Source organism: Gambusia affinis, linkage group LG10, assembly GCF_019740435.1.
Source record: "Gambusia affinis linkage group LG10, SWU_Gaff_1.0, whole genome shotgun sequence".
NCBI lineage: Eukaryota > Metazoa > Chordata > Actinopteri > Cyprinodontiformes > Poeciliidae > Gambusia > Gambusia affinis.
The window spans coordinates 2,614,730-2,631,855 of NC_057877.1; the positions used below are offsets into that span (position 1 = coordinate 2,614,730).

The 17,126-nt window shown below is 38.9% G+C and overlaps 1 protein-coding gene and 1 long non-coding RNA gene across 2 annotated transcripts; one reads left to right on the forward strand and one right to left on the reverse strand.

Annotated features, from left to right (window-relative positions):
- Positions 1–3,536: 3,536 nt before the first annotated feature.
- On the reverse strand, positions 3,537–4,296 carry LOC122838142. Its single transcript, XR_006371842.1, has 3 exons — positions 4,240–4,296; positions 4,104–4,170; positions 3,537–3,744 (listed from the first exon to the last, which is right to left on the reverse strand). It is a non-coding gene; the product is annotated as an uncharacterized LOC122838142 (long non-coding RNA).
- A 3,042-nt stretch (positions 4,297–7,338) lies between these two features.
- On the forward strand, positions 7,339–10,083 carry glulb (glutamate-ammonia ligase (glutamine synthase) b). Its single transcript, XM_044128544.1, has 7 exons — positions 7,339–7,490; positions 8,089–8,272; positions 8,359–8,520; positions 8,608–8,754; positions 8,830–8,957; positions 9,039–9,238; positions 9,322–10,083. Exons 2-7 carry the CDS (start codon positions 8,107–8,109, stop codon positions 9,638–9,640), a joined length of 1,122 nt encoding a protein of 373 aa, XP_043984479.1. The 5' UTR covers positions 7,339–7,490; positions 8,089–8,106; the 3' UTR covers positions 9,641–10,083.
- Positions 10,084–17,126: the final 7,043 nt, after the last annotated feature.

The window sequence follows — 17,126 nt, forward strand, 5'->3', positions numbered from 1 at the left end:
ATTAACAAAAAAAATTAAGTTGGAGGTAGTGCATCACTAATAATCTTCCTGCTGCAATTGAGACAGGGGAACCTTTAAATTGATTCTGGCCAACAGAAAAGTGAGGCGGGGCAAAAATAAATGAATAAAATATAAATTACTGAGGCTGTTGTTTAGTATTTTTGTGTTTTTGATTGGATGCCTGTGTTTTGGGGTGTTTTGAGATGTTTTTTGTAATGTTTGTGTAACCTTATTGTAATGTTTTGAGTGTGTGAACCCCAAAAGTAATAGTCTACAGACTAATGGGGATCCTTAAAAAACTAAACTATACCTCTCTGAGACCATGAGCATAAGTTTACTGGACCAACTCAATCAACCTACGGACCTAAATTCTGATTTTGTTTGCCGTCTGCAACACAGAAAAGAACTGAAAAAACAGAACAACATGACTTCTCACCTGAATGTCAAAGCTGTTCCTGATTCTTTAATGATTCAAATATGAAAATAGCAAATTTCTTACAACTGTTGGTTTTCTTCTGCAATATTTTGTTGCTATTTTTTGCCATGGAATACTTCAGACTATCAGAAATTTTCTAGAGAAAAACAAATTCTACTTTCCGACTGAGGAGTTTGACTTTGACCTTTGAAACTGAGAATAATCTAAAAGTTTCTGAGATTTTTTTCACAAACTTTCTCCTCCTTTCTTTTAAATCTAAAATGGCCCTAAGATATCATTGTAGTTCGGAGTTTCTTAGCTGTGGTAGATTAGAAAGTGTTTTACGTTCTGAGCTTGTGTCCACCACAGTCTGGATGTCCTGCTACAGCTCCACAGCGCCCCCTGGAGACTCACAGCCAACATCTGTCTCTTATTGGGAACTTTTTCAATTCAGCAACATTCCTTGTGATATAACTTTATTCTCAATGCCTTGATCAGGTCTCACGTGTTTCTAATTGGAACTATAAAGTGCAAACACCAGAGTAAGCTGAACACATATTTGCATTTTTCCCCCCCACCATTCTACTTGACAACTTTGTGGGTCTAAAAGCTCAAGCTTTCCAAAATCAAAGTGGAAATGCTGCTCTGGCACTTTTATTTTTACATCTCCGTCTGCCAACACAGAGGAAGCTGGCGGGGGAACTGGGTCACGATTTCTGCTCGACAGGCAGAACGTGCATTACTGCTCTGGATTTGGATTTTTATTCTTGGTTGGCTCTTCAGGAGTCACCCTCATCAGTGAAATCCTACTGGTATCCAAGAAGAACTTTTAAAAACAGTGTGCTGCTCAAAATAAATGATCTATGTAGCTGTCAAAAAGAAAGACGTGTAGTGTGGTTTACATTTCAGCACAGGCATTATATTTTAATTTAAGTCTTCACTCAAAAGTATTCAGTAATTGCTTTCATCTTTTATGTGTCAGACCCATTTCAATAAATTAGAATATTATTGAAAAGCCCATTTATTTCAGGAACGTTATCACTAAGAGGAACACGTTGTATAGATTAATTACACACAGAGGCTTGAAATTCCTGTTAATTCCGATGATTTTCCACTTACAGTTAATGAAGACATGACATTTAAAATTGGAATATAACATCACACCAATAAAATATGACTTTTATAAGCAGAAATGTGGGCTTAATGAGAAGGATGTTAAAAAAACTTCTTAAAGGTTGTTCAACCTGTGTGTGTGTGTGTGTGTGGGTGAAGCTCTGCACGTTCCTCCTATAATGCAAACAGACATTTATGGTTAATTTCCCTCACTGAATTGTTCATAGGTGTGTGCATTATTTCTGCACTGTGTCTCTCTTATGGCCCCTTGATGGACTGGATGACCTGGCTGGATGACCCCTGTGCCAGGGGTCAGCCAGGCAATAGGCAGGTATACAAAATGGACGTGGATATAATCTTTTACAAATAGCCTCAAAATGTGGAAGTTGGACATTTAAAAATACTTTAATAATTTCTCATCCAGATTTGCCATAAAAACTGAAAAACAAAAACAAAAAAAATAGTAACAATTTGAGAATCGTAAAAAAAAATTTATTCGGTTTAACAAAAGTCATGTAATTCAAGTTTCCTGCCTGTAGACCTGGCAGGCAGCCTGTAGTCAGTCTTAATTAATGGCGCAATAGGGGCCCCCTGCACCTGGTCCACGCGGACAAGCGAAGTGGAGCTCTGGCGGTACTTTGGAAGCGGTGGATTTGAACGGACCAATCAGCGCGCTGCATTTGAGGACCCGTCGCACTCGGTGGTTCGCGTTTTTGTCCAGCTATTCCGCTCAAATTGTTCAGAAACTTCATCATCCAACCTTCTCCATCTGATCGGCTCTCTTTCTCAGGTAAGGAAATATTGCGGAAAATTTCAGAAAAATGTTCAGTTGATTTTTAAATGCTAATGCATTACATCTGGCTTTTTAATGTAATAAATCAAGATCATCCCAGGGCGAAAGTTCTAATAGCTTTAGATCAAGACTTCAATAACCAAGGTCATGCTCTTTGACCGGATGATGTGCTGTAAGCTATCCATTGAAGTAATATATTTAAGATGTATTCATGCAACCTGTGTGCAGAAACAGTTAAATCTGTTAAAGCCTTTGTTCTCCATGGCAGATTTTTTTTTTCTTGGGTCACATTGGTGTTTATATCTATGTTAACCATTCTTAAACCTTAGTTTAAACAAAGTTACATTTTTACTTTATTCATTCATAAATCTGGTGAAAAACCTTATGGCTGTAGTTAGTGTGAAAAGAGATTCCGAAACAAACAGTTCTTTTTTGTTGTTGTTGTTTATAGTTGTAAATAGTTTTTCTTGTATGTATGTATGTATGTATGTATGTACTGTATATATTTAAAATAGTTTCATTTATACTATAGAGACTGTAATATGTCACATTAGATTATAGTTTCAAATATGTTAACATGTATGTGTATAGTTATAAAAGTTTTATATTTATAACAAGTGGATCATCATGGCAAAGCCATAATGTTTCACTTGTGATAGTAAATCTGTCGGGCCTCACCTTGACACTCAGGCAACAACCCTGAGTGCCACATGGCCAGACAGGACACATGTAAATTAAAAAAAATTTTATTGCAGAGGCATCAGATTCTCAAATTTATTGTTTTCTTTAAATGTTGTAATTTTAGTTCATTGTAAACTTTACCTGTAAAATCCTTATAGAAATCTTTAACACGTGTTCAATATATATTTAAACTGTGATCTGTTGTGTGTGTGGGTTATTCAATTAAAATTTTTTCTTTGTCTCTATTATGAAGTAAATGTTAATGAACTGCCTTCCTGCAGTTCATTAACATTGAACAGTTCAATGCAGGTGTAACCTGCAACCCACAAAAACAGGTTAATTAATTTATAATATATATATATAGGAAGTTGGGCCTAATCAGAAGATTTTAAATTCGAGGGAACCCAGGTGTGAGCAACAACAGAACACACAGTGTCTACAAGAAAAGAGCAAATATTTAATATAATAAACAATTGTGGATCCACATTTAAAACAGACAAACAAATACTGCGCGCTTTTAAAAAAATAAATAAATTGAATACTTCAGTCTCCAATGAATCAAATGAGACTCCAATGAGTCTCAAAGTCTCTCAGCTGGTGACCAGTCGGGTCACTATCTACCCGTGCGCCTGGTCCTCTGGGCTGGGGCTCGCCATCCAGGTTCAGGAGAAGAGGGTCTTGGAATCTTTGGCCCTCCAAGCCAAAAGTGTACTGTACAAACTCAAAAAAAAAAAAACCTGACCTATAACAAGGCCAAAGTAAAACATTTTAGCACATAAGATGCTATTTAATCATTTCTCAAGTTCTTCTTATTTTTTTCTTTCATGTTGTATAACAACAAGTTAACAGAACACAATTTTTCCAACATATTAGTAAAACTAAATAGATTAGCTTATATGTGGTAAAAAAAAAAAGAATATAATATACATTCAATCTTAAAATAAATGCAATTAAATAAAACAAATACAACATACACAACAATAGCAATACAAAATCTTACAATCCATTTTATTTTATATTAAATTTGATAATTTAATATGTATTTTAGCCAATTTTCACAAAATTTTCTTAACCAACTGCCGAGCGCGTGCGATGACTCACCGATGCTCTGAGCCGTCAACGGCTATTTTTCGGGCTTCAGCTGTTCACGGGGGAAACCCTCTGAGATCTAATAAAACTGAATTTAGTATTTTGAATTATATATTTAGTGAATTTATATTAATATTGTTTTCCTGACCAATTTCCAGATTCGTCAATTTCTTTCTTTCTTTACGGAAACGACCGTCAGCTGTTAAAAAGGGGCGGGACGATCAACCCCATTGGCCGACACGAAACCAGACCGCGCCAGCCATTGGCTGCCTAATCTGTCAATAGAAGCTAACACTAAAAGCATATTTCACATTTTTGAAGATTTACCTAATTACCTTTTAGCTATTTTGGTAGAATAAGACATTGAATCAACATCTATTTTTTTCTTGTGTTTTTAAACACTGGGTTACACAGGGCTCATTAGAACTAATGAGCAAGCCAGTGCAATAGCATTAACCTATGACCTAATGATAATAAATAGGACTACAAAAACGCCATATCTGTAGTTCTAACACTAATATGATTCTGCATTATCTGCTTCTCTCAAGTTAGGGAACTGCCTTGCGCAGCATAATTAAAACCAGAGTGAAACATCACGAAGTCCAACATAGAGGGCGAAGCCTCGAGAAGGAGATTATAAATAGAGGGGATTGAAGACGTGTCTGAAAATTCATCAAGGCATTCATAGTGGAGAGAAGTGCTATCTCTGTGACCAGTGTGGAAAGGTTTCAGTCAGAATGGTCATTTTAACACTCATCTGCGAATCCACACTGGTGAAAAGCAGGCACGTTTTGAAGGGGGCTTGAGCCCCGGCCCTATATATATCTTGATTTTATATTTAAATGGGCATCTTGAAGTTGATTATTAAGTACTTCAATTTTTCTAACTAAATTGTCAGCGGATATCATGCTCGGTTTTTGGAAAAAGAATCTCACTTTTTCGATCATGTCATTTAATTTACCCAACTTTCTCTCTAGTTCCTTTTGATCCATTTTTGTAGTAGTCCGTCCGTTTTAACAGTAGTCTGGAATTCTTGACCCCTTCACTGATTCTCCACTGCTGTGACTCAGTGAGTGAAAGAGAGGAGAGTGCATCCCTCTATTTATACTCTCCTCCGCCTCGAGGCTCCTCCCCTACGTTGGACTTCGTGGTGTTTCACTCTGGTTTTAGTTATATTGTTTAAATTAGGATTTTCATTTTACAAAATAAATGATGAATTTATAAAAAACAAATATCAATAAAGTGGAGAAATTAGATAGAAAATTTGGGTTTCAACATCCAATCATTGAAATTGTTTTCATGTTTTTGTTTATTTATTTATTTTTAATCCATTTGGGCTCTTTGTCTTCAACCAATAAATTAATCTTCTTACCCATTTTTTTCTTCCTGTGTCTGTCCATGATGGGTTGCTTTGAAGGCCCAAAATTTTACCCAAATTCCAATCATGATTAATAAAATGCTGAACCAATTCTGTCTCTGTTTCTTTTTTATGTTATATTATATTTATGTTGCCAAATTTGTGTTGCTAATGTATTTTTTGTCTCCCCAATATATTGTTTTCCACATTTTGAGCAAATGAGTATGTAAACGCAATTGTTCGATTGGGGATAAAATCTCTGATTGATTTTAAATATTTTACCATCTGTGTGATTTTTTTTTTTGCAAAATCAATATCTTTAAATATGTCTTCTAATCATTCAGAAAGAAGCCAAAGCACCAGGATTTAAAGCCCAAAAAGATCATTGGACTCTGGTTATTTGCGGAAATGCTGCAGGTTTTAGATAGTGTTCCATGAGCAGCTATGAGTCGTTCATTACAGTTCTCAAACATAATCCATGATGGCATGTCGGTTTATAAGAATCTTTTTTCCCAGAAGAAAAAAAGAGCGACAACTACCGATAACTATGTTATTCTCTCAAAAAACACACCTGCATCGCATTTATGTAAGGTTCAAACCAGTTAAGCACTGGACCGGAGAGTCCAACCCAACTCTGCAGTCGATTCAGTAATATGTCATGGTCGATAGTGTCAAAAGCTGCACTGAGGTCCAACAGAACCAGCACTGTGGTTCCCCAACAATCCGTATTTATATGTATATCATTCAACACTTTTACGAGGGCCGTTTCTGTGCTATGGTGACACCAGAAATCAGACTGGAAGGAGTCAAAGCAGTTGGTTATTGTTAGGAAGCTATTTAATTGTTTAAACACAACTTTTTCAATAACTTTGCTGATGAATGGGAGGTCAGAGATCGGCCTGTAATTCTGCAGTAGTGATTTGTCTAGATTGTTCTTTTTTATAAGTGGTTTAATTACTGCTGTTTTCAAAGCCTGGGGGAAAACGCCTGATGAGAGCGATGAGTTTACTATTTGGACCAGATCAGTAGCAACGACAGGCAGGACTTTCTTAAAGAAATGTGTGGGTAGGATGTCCAGACAGCAGGAACTTGAGCTGAGTTGACTTATAATTTCCTGTAGGGTTTTATATTAAGTAGTTGAAATTCGGTAATTTTTCCTGTATTTGTTTTGTTTGGGCACAGCATTGGTACTGGCTTTATAGTGGATGTGTAGATTAATCCTGAAATTTTTTGAATGTTCTCTGAAAAGTAGCTGGAAAACTGGTTGCAGGCGGCATTAGATTGAAATTCAGGTGGTAACGTGATAGGAGGATTTGTGAGCCTGTCAACTGTTGCAAATAAAGCTCGAGCATTGTTAATGTTTTTGTTTATGACATCTGCAAAGAAAGTCTCCCTTGGATTTTTTAGTGTTAAATGATAGTAACGTAGTGTTTCTTTATAGATGTCATAATCAATCAATACATATGAGAGATAGAAGCTCATTCAAGTCAGTAAAGAAATTTTCCACGTATGTTGGAGTTTTGTATAAAGTTAGTGTTAACGTTCGTTGGTGGTCACTGTTAAAAATGTATTTACATTTTCATTACTTCATGCAAGATAAACTTTTGAACAGGCAGGTATCGGACACTAGAGGGCACACTTTTTGCTTACCACTTGATTTGTTGTGATTCCCACTCCAACCAGGATTTTTTCTACAGTTTGCGTCTCATTTTAGATGCAGTTTATTGGGTCTTCTTAGTGTCCGGGTCTTCATTCATACTTTTTGTGACTCTTTTGGGGCTGAAATGAAATGTGTGGGGTGAGGGGTATTTGCTTTGTTCGCCGCTGAAGTGTCAGAGCGCGTGCCTCCTCCATCCCTTCATCACGGGCTGGTGACGTTTCGCTTAGGACCAATGGGAGGCGGCAGAGATGCTAGGCAGGGATATAAATGCAAAGGAGCAGCAGCGGGGTCAGCAGGAATGAACAACAACAAAAAGAGACACTTCGAGCACAGAGCAAGATACTCTTTTGATCTTTCGATATTTTTCTACACTTAACATCAGGTATGTGAGTTTTTGTCGTCAATAAACGTGCTCTTCTGAGTTGTTGCCGTCATTTGATTCGTCTGTCGCAAACTTTCTCCTTACCTACGTAGGCTCTCAGTCCGCAGCTGGATCAGAACAAAGGATGGCTTTGTAATGTTTGTCAGTGATGCTGCCATTTTTAATGAGAGATGTACAACAGTTAGCCTTCACTACAGTTTATTTGACATCAAACTAACCTTTTGTATCTACAATTCTGCCCATAAAGTTGGCATTAGATTTACATTTCGTCACTTTCCTCAAATAATAAGTCATATTGTCGCCATCTTTTTTTTCTTTCTCTTTTTTTTGCCGAAAGGTAAATTAGGCACGCACAGAAATTACATTTGGCAAAAAAAAAAAAAGGATTTAGGCCATGATTTTAGGAAGATGACCATTTTAATATTTTTTTCCTCAATTAAACTAATAATGTTTTTAGGGTTTGTTTGTTTTTTTAAGATTGATGACTCTCCTTTGAACATTACACTCTGTTAACTGAGTGGTTGCATAAACAGGAATGTTTATTGAAACAAAATGATTCCAACAGAGAAGCCCGTCCTGTTTTGTCCTCTCTCTGTAGGTCCCAGGGTCAGGAAAGATGGCCACCTCAGCAAGTTCAAAACTGAGCAAAGCTGTTAAGCAGCAGTACATGGAGCTCCCTCAGGGAGGAAAGGTCCAAGCCATGTACATATGGATAGATGGAACAGGAGAGGGACTGCGATGCAAGACCAGAACTCTAGATTGTGAACCGAAAACCATTGAAGGTACGATTGACATCTGTTAAAGTGAGGTTGAACTGTCGCTCTCAGATGCTTGTTGCAGGTTTTTGATCTCCCCTTTCCTCTGTTAGATCTTCCCGAATGGAACTTCGACGGCTCTAGCACGTATCAGTCAGAGGGTTCTAACAGCGACATGTACCTCATCCCTGCGGTCATGTTCAGGGACCCGTTCAGAAAGGACCCCAATAAGCTGGTATTCTGTGAGGTGCTGAAGTACAACCGCAAGCCAGCAGGTGAGCGGATGGGAAAACAAGGCAAAGATCTTTTTTTGTTGTTGTTGTTGTTTGTATTCTAACTTCTTTCTTTTGCTTCCCAAAAAGAGACCAACTTGCGGCAGAGCTGTAAACAGATCATGGGGATGGTGGAGCAGCACCACCCATGGTTTGGCATGGAGCAGGAGTACACCATCCTGGGTACAGACGGACATCCCTTCGGCTGGCCCTCCAATGGGTTTCCGGGTCCACAAGGTCAGATCTTTAGTCGCTACATAAATTTTGAAGAGCAACCTCAACCGCTAACCTTAACATATCTTGATCATTTAGGGCCTTATTATTGTGGAGTTGGAGCAGATAAGGCATATGGCCGGGACATTGTGGAGGCCCACTACCGAGCCTGTTTGTACGCTGGGGTTCAGATTTGTGGAACAAACGCTGAAGTCATGCCAGCACAGGTACTTTTCCCCTCAACAAATCACAGAAAACACAGCTTACGTACATGGTAATTGACATAGATGTTGCTGCTGCTGTTTCAGTGGGAGTTCCAGGTCGGACCCTGTGAAGGAATCAACATGGGGGACCATCTTTGGGTGGCTCGGTTCATCCTTCACAGAGTCTGTGAGGATTTTGGCGTGGTGGTGTCATTCGACCCCAAACCCATCCCAGGGAACTGGAACGGTGCTGGCTGCCACACCAACTTCAGCACCAAGGAGATGCGTGAGGCAGGAGGACTCAAGTAAGGACCCAACCAGTCCATCGAGTACTGTCCGATAAGTTCAAGATTCAACGTTTCCTAATCCTAAACGTCTCTTCCCTCAGAGTCATTGAGGAGTCCATTGAGAGGCTGGCAAAGAGACACATGTATCACATCCGGGCGTACGACCCTAAAGGCGGGCTCGACAACGCCAGGCGCCTGACCGGTCATCACGAAACCTCAAACATCGATGAGTTCTCGGCTGGCGTGGCCAACCGCGGGGCCAGCATCCGCATCCCCCGTACGGTGGGACAAGAGAAGAAGGGCTACTTCGAGGACCGCCGTCCGTCCGCCAACTGTGACCCTTACAGGGTGACGGAGGCGCTAGTGCGCACCTGTTTGCTCAAAGAAGAAGATGACGAGCCCACCGACTACAACAAATAGCGTCACTATTTGAGCTTTGTTTAGTCACTCATCTATTTTAAAACTTAGAGAGACTTTACTCGTTTTAATTTGTTGTTTCACATATGAAATGGTTAAAGTATCTCTGCGTTTAGTTGTGTGCATCAACTGTTGCAAACACTGCCTTTTATTAACAGTGGGTTTTGTTCGTTTCAGGTGATCCTTTCTGTAGATGTACACCGTTGTCTGTTTAGCTTTTACTAATATAAGCTGTTAAAGTGCCTCTACTTGTTGCTATAGTCATTAGATATTCAGCCAAAGGATCCTAATGTTGAATGTTTTTTTTGCAGACATTGACCTCTGTCCCAGTTTGTCACGTCTTGCTAAGTGTAAACCAGTTTTACCTTTTATACGCATGTAAATAATGCATGTTTGCCTTGTCTTTTTACATGAGTTATTAACTCAATAAATTGCTTCTGTTTTTACTTTTTTTGTTGTTTTTTTTCTCTGTATGTTCCATTCTGACACAGACCAGCTTGTCACAAGCAGAATGTCAGCTGAATCTCGGAAATGTGACTGCTGTTAAAGGAAATGTGCCATAATGTTTAGCAAACAGTGCTTCATTTAGAGGACCTGCGCACACATCAGCTCCGTTAAGCAAGACCAAACCAGCTGAAGTTACAATCTTTAAATGTGTCTAACATTGTCATAAAAGACTGACTTCAGAAGAACTAACTGACTGTAAGTCTTAGACTAGTCTGTTCTGATATGTTGTCTTGAAACAAGCCTTGATAAAGTTTACAGGACAAGATGGGGACGGCATAAGGGTTGTTCAGAATTAAGGGACAAACTGGCAAATTCTGTTAGGAAATCTCCTCTAAACATTTATTACCATGCTGTGCATTGTACCACACAATGCCTCTGGCAAACTCGAAGAAGTTGCTGATCGTTCTAGGTGCGATGGTAAGTTTGGGCGGCATTTACGAATCCTAACCTTGTACGTTGATCTGAGTCATGTCACTCTGTCATACCCACTGAACAGGTTCTATTACCAAGATTACAGAAAACAAGTTGTTGTTTTTTTCTTCTTTTCTTTTTAGATGCCTTGTATGGTGTTATATCAAGTCCAAAGGACTTTACACTACATTCAGTCATTCACACACTGATCTTGACAAGCTAATGGGTTGTAGCCCTGGCTTGCCTGGGATTGTCTGACAGAAACAAACCTGTCATGCACCGGCGCCACCAGGCTATTCAACTCACGTCTAATGCCTCATATTCTATCTACAAGTCTCTTTTCTCTGATTTGCATATATTTTTTAAATGTATCCTAAAAGCTTGTCAGTGTGTTACAGTTTAAGTTCAAGGCCTGTGAACTATAATCAGTGGTGACACACTTACAGTTCTCCGATGCTGAGACTCTAAACCTCTTCACATAACCCTGTTTTTTTCTTTTACAGAGGGAGAGATCTCTAGTAGTTGGAAGGAACTTTGAAAGCATAAAAAAATCTGTTGCCACCATAACCTTTTGAACTTCATTAAGTCTGAAAAAGTGCTTCAGTGGTAAACCCGCTTTTTAAGAGTTATGAAGTGATCGCAGTGGCACAAGATCATTTTATTGTGAATGTCATCACACCTGACACTACAAGCTGCTGGGTTTCTGCTGTTAGGTCAGAAGTAGGACAGTTAAGCTAATGTTAGCTCAGGTAATGAATTAAAATCCATGTGTTCTTCTTCCTGCTGCAGTCCAAACATGTCTGTGAGGTTATCTGGAGTTTCTGTGATGCTGTTTGGTCGGCATGTGTGTTTTAAAAATGAAAGTAATGGATTTGTCCTTCAGATTCAGTCCTCAAAATATGTAATTTTAATAGTATTTGGTTAGATTATTATTTTTTTTTTCATTTGTTTTCCTTATGTCCTTTCTGGCAGCTTAGACAGACGGTGTGGTTGCCATGGTGTCACAGGGAGATTTGCTCTTCAAAAAAGAGGAAATTAAACGTTCCCCATCTTTACAGTTGATTGTAAAGTTAACTTTACAGTTATGGCACTAGTTAACTATGATGTGTGATCAGCCATTTAAAATTATGGCAGTGACGGATGCAAACAGTTACATGAGATTTAAAATTCAGCCAATCAGAGGAGACGTCTGCGTCTTATTCAGGCGTTGGAGAGACAAACCCCTAACACCTGGAAGTGACTAAATGGCGTTTTGGGGAAACTGTAGTTACCGATTTTACTGAAGAGTTAAACATTGATTCGTTTTATGAACTGTGTGATGATGTGAGAGCTCTGGCGGATCCAGATGCACATTGTCCTAAAAAAACTAAAACAAACCAACATCCTCAAACTACTTCCTGTCCTCTTCTTTTCTTTTCTGCCAGTAGTTACGTTCGGCTGTTGATCATGTGACTCTTGTGATGCGAAAAAACTGTTTCCATTGTAGTTTTGTGACAGATCTATTTGGACACGACTGAGAAACCATCTCATAGCACAAAAACTTTTTATCCAAAACTGAGAGTTTTTTTGTGTGTTTCCGTTAAGCAAGTTTATTTTCGCAATTTCAATTTGCTCAATTTTTTGACTAATGGAAACACAGCTACTGACCGTGGTGCGGGGCGTTTTCTCTGTGCCTTCGTAAAGGTTCTGCTGTGTGTCATGTTGAGGAGGGTCCTTTTGGAGCTCGCGTGACAGCCCCTTACATGAGCTGGAGTCAGACTGCGAGCTGTGGTATTCACTTACGGCAATGCATTTGACAGGAGTTGAGACCAAACCAAATTCAATTTGGCTCAGAGCTAACTGCCAAAGGGGAAAAAAAGTCCAAATTACACCACACCGGTCTGCTTTAATCAAATCCAGCAGTCAGGAAATGTTCCTCCAGTCACAATGAGTCACTCAGGACAAACTCAGTGGTGCAGCTGATGCTTCAGAAAGGCAGGACATTGTGTCCACAAAAGTGAAGAAACTTAAAAAATGAATAAAAAAAATAAAAACAAATAGTCAAGAACCACACGAGGTGCTTTGGTCAATGCTCTCAGCTAATCCTGTTACAAGCTGGCAGACATCCAATCAAGTGTTTTGTTGTTTTGTTTTCTCCTGAGTGTATTGTTACTGCAAAAGCTCCATTGCACAACCTTCACATATTGTATTGCCCTTTGTTTGACCGTAAAGTATTGTCTCTACACAGGTGTGTTGGAGTCACATTATTTTTCTAATACTGAAAATGATTACAGAAAAACAAAACATTGCAGAACACCTTTTTATTTAACTACATACTAGTGACAGTATTTTCACATTTTAAGAAATATGTAAAAAAAAAAAAAAAGATTTTTGTAAAAATTTTATACTGCTGCTATATTCAAAAGTTAATTCACACCTTACCTCTAAATCTCACTACTAGAACTTTAGATTGAGGTTTAAAGACCTCCGTTTGCTGGCAAATCCTGTGAAAGTGACATTCTACCACTTTCACACCCACACACACACACACACACATTCAAAACCAGTGTTGTGGAGCCTTATCACATAGCATGTCTGAAGGCTAAATAATCTCACTTCTCTCTTCAACAAAGCCCAGTCACAGTAAAGAAAGACATGAGAACATTGTTCTGGTCAGTGTGGAGTGAACCAGATGGCTTGAGTTCAAAAAGCAAACGAAGCTTCATCCTGATCTCATCACATGCAGGCTATCTCCTGTGCTTCAGAAGCCTTTTATCACTACTTCTACTGATGACAGCGCTCTGACTGTGCCCACCTCCCCTTTCCCACTGGGCTCTCCCCACCCCTCTCCACACATACACACACACACACACACACTTTTCACTTGTTTCTGGTTTTTGGGTCATTGAGAAAAAAAAGCTGTTGCTATGTTCCTGGCCTGACAGTCGGAAAATTGTACAGCTGTAAAAGCAGAACCGTGGTGTGAGAAAGAAAAGATTCAAAAAGCTAAAGCTAAACATGGACAGAGATCAGACCACCAGCAGTTCAGTGGACAGTATCTGCAATATGGAGCAAGAACATTTCAGTAGCAAGATGAGAGCAGACCTTATGGTCACCTCAGACCTTATGGTTCACCTATGACCATAAGGTCTGCTTCTGTTTCCACGACCTCAGAGACACTTTTAATATGGGTGGTATGGCTCACTACCCAGGGGACAATTTAATTTTCACATGCTGTCTGTGTTGAAGTTCTCTAAGTTTGTGTGGGATTCAAAGAGTTCTACCGGGCTTTAAAAATAATTGTTTTACTCTTTTTCAAAGAATTTGGACTGAATTTAATGACCCTGGGCTCAAAATTTGTAATGCACAAACATAACTGGTACCACACTTAGGGGTATGTTCACACAAGATCTGTTTAGTCTGCTTCAATCCAACTGTAGTTTGTTTGCGGTTCGTTTGGGGAGGTGTGAATGTTTAATCAAACTCCGGTCTGCCTACAGATGTAGATGTTGGATTGGTTGAAGTGAACTCTGGTGTACCTTGTGTTGTAGTTTTTGTGTTGTTTCCATCAGTGGTTCTTGGTGCAGCACCACCCACAGGTGAGGAGGGGAACAGGTTGCTCCAGGGTTTGGATTGTTTGGCTCAGTGCAGTGTGACAGAGAACCACAGCAGCTGAAAATGCAACAAATTTATAACTTTGCTTCTCAATACAACTGATTTTATTGGATTGTCAGGAGTGAAACCACCCTATCTAGTTTATTTGCATAAAACAAGTGTTTCTTCACTTATTTTTTTCCCCTTTTGCATAAGAACCATTAAGACAAGCACAAAAAACGCACTATAAAATCACACTAAAGAACTATTCCTGCTAAGAATTGCCCCTAAAGCTAATACAATATTTTTGGTAATAGGACACAACTAGGTTGAGTTTAAGTTATATCATAACCGTCATGTTGGAACAAAGCGGTTCTTTGTACTGTTGCATGTGCCCCGCAGCTGACCGACTGATTAGAAACATGAGAGAGCAGGAAAATGATGACCAGTCCTCTACTCAGCTCCAGGTCCAGCTGAATGTAGAAGCGAAAATCACACAGGAATTATTTCAGATTATCCTATTTAAAAAAACAAGAAAAAAAAAAAAAGCTTTCGTCTCATTTCGTCTCATTCATCATGTGTCCAGGATTAGGAGCCTCTGGCCTGACTTTACCAAAGAACTGGAGAGTTGCTGCAAATGTGGTCAAACTTGTTTAGGGTGATTTATGATGACTTTGACGAGTCTGAGGAAGATCTGAACCAAACTAACTGTAGTTTAAGAATCATATATAAACCTGATTCAATGGTCATTAGTTTGTTTATCACAAATGATAAGACTTAACTCTGCTACTTTCGAGTTTAAAGGGGCAAAAACATAGCAGCACTGAAGGCTTTGGATCAGTTATGTTTTATTATGTTGACACCAACACTTGATGTCACTGATGGTTATTGTTAATCTTTCTGTAAAATCCAACAACGCTGTCCCATTTGGGTGCATTTTCAGAATCTGAAAAGAACATTCTTCTTGGACCACAAGAATCAAGAAAGACAATAATTGTCTTCTGGTTCTGGTTTTGGTCTGCATCCCCAGAACCAGAACCCAACATGGAGAAGCAGCTTCTGTTCACCAGGAAACTAGAGCAAACTTCCAGAAAACAGCAGCCAAAGCACTGAGTTCCTTTAAATCAAGACTAAAACCCCATGTGTTTAGAGCTGCTTTTGATTCATAATAAGGTAAGGTAATTTTATTCATATAGCATATTTTCAGCAACAAGGCAGTTCAAAGTGCTTAATATCTGGAAACCTGATCAACATCTGTGATGTGCATTTCCTCAAGGATTTTGATGATGACATTTTGCAAAACTTGCAAATATAAAATACAAGCTTCTCCAGGACATCCTTTTTCATTTTTTGTGCAACATTAAAGTGTTTAAACCAAACAGAGTAACCTTTGACCCCAGAGAAGTGAAGATACTGATTGAAGTGGGAGCTTTTGCAAGCTAAGGTGCTAAACATGTAGTCTGGTGTAGCTCAGAACACACTTGCTTCAGTTGTTCCCTGCAGGTTGTGACAGTGTTGTTGAGGAACTCACCCTGCATCAATGTGATCATTGGACGTCTTTCCAATGGTCGCATCGACAAAAACTCACACAAACCCATTAATCATGCTGTCTACTGTTTTCACAAGGAGCGTCACTGATTGTCAGCGGTTGCTCCGGTTACTGCCTGCTACCAGATGTGATGCAAGATGGCTTTTGTATCGTAATAAATGGAAGACTGACCAACATGTTTGATGTGTATTGATGCTGCTAATGACGACTTGTGGCAAAATGAAACGACTCTTATTGGCTTTCTCAACTCTTCACTATCTGATGTGTTTTATGTTTTCACGAAAGCACTTTCAACTGCCATGTTGCACAAATATGCTATACAAATAAAATTGATTGATTGATTGATTGATTGATTGATTGATTGATTGATTGATTGATTGATTGATTGATTGATTGATTGATTGATTGATTGATTGATTGATTGATTGATTGATTGATTGATTGATTGATTGATTGATTGATTGATTGATTGATTGATTGAAGGGGTATAGTTTTTAATTCATGATGATGTCTGTGCTTTTCATTCCTGTTGCTTTTTAATGCACCTCTCTCCTCCATCTTGGTTGGAACAGCAAAAATGACCTAAAAATGTTCTATTTTCCCTTCTCTTTTGTTTAGTAATTAATGCGTTAATTTGGAGATGTATGTTTCCAAAGTGAGTCATTTTGTGGGAGCTGCTTGATTAAACTTTGTAAACGGCATTCAATGATTTTCCTTCGTTGACAGTCTGTTACTACTGCATTTCTAAGTGTTTTTTTTTGTTGTTGTTTTTTTGTGGAGAACTGACTTTAGACTTTAATTTGAAGTCGGTATCCTTACCTACACCAATAAAAGTTTAGTGCGCTGCCATCTCTGGACACCGCTGATGTCCTAATTTGTGATTGTATGTAATTAGTCCCATGAAAAATCTTAGTTTTGTGACGGCTTGTTGCAAGTTAAAGAAAAGTAAGAAGTTAACAGCAGGAGAGGGAGAATGTTAACTTGTTGACAGAATCATCTCAGCTCCAGGAAGGAATCACAGCCAAACGGAAACCCAGACCAGGTGCAGCTAACAGCTGAATTTAAAACAAAAATGCAAATTGGAAGGTAGGAGAAGAAGTGAAGAAAAGTGGTCAGGGCAATGCGGTGACTGCATGGTTTGATAATTATGTGAACAAATTTACTTTTTCTGTGACGTGTAAAGAGATGGCATACATTGCAAACTGGCCTTAATGTCAGAATTGAGTTTAATTCAGTTGAAGTTCAGTTTGTTGTTCAAAATGGTTAAAAAAATGTTCTACCTAAGAAAACCCACCAATTACAGCGACTCTCTGTCTTGCAGCATGGTAACACTAAGCATCCAGACGGTGACAGAGAAGAGGAAAAATTCAACAAGACGAAACCTCCAGCAGAACCAGAACCAGAACTGGGCCCAGTTCCAGTGGCCATCTGGCACGACAGACTGAAGGT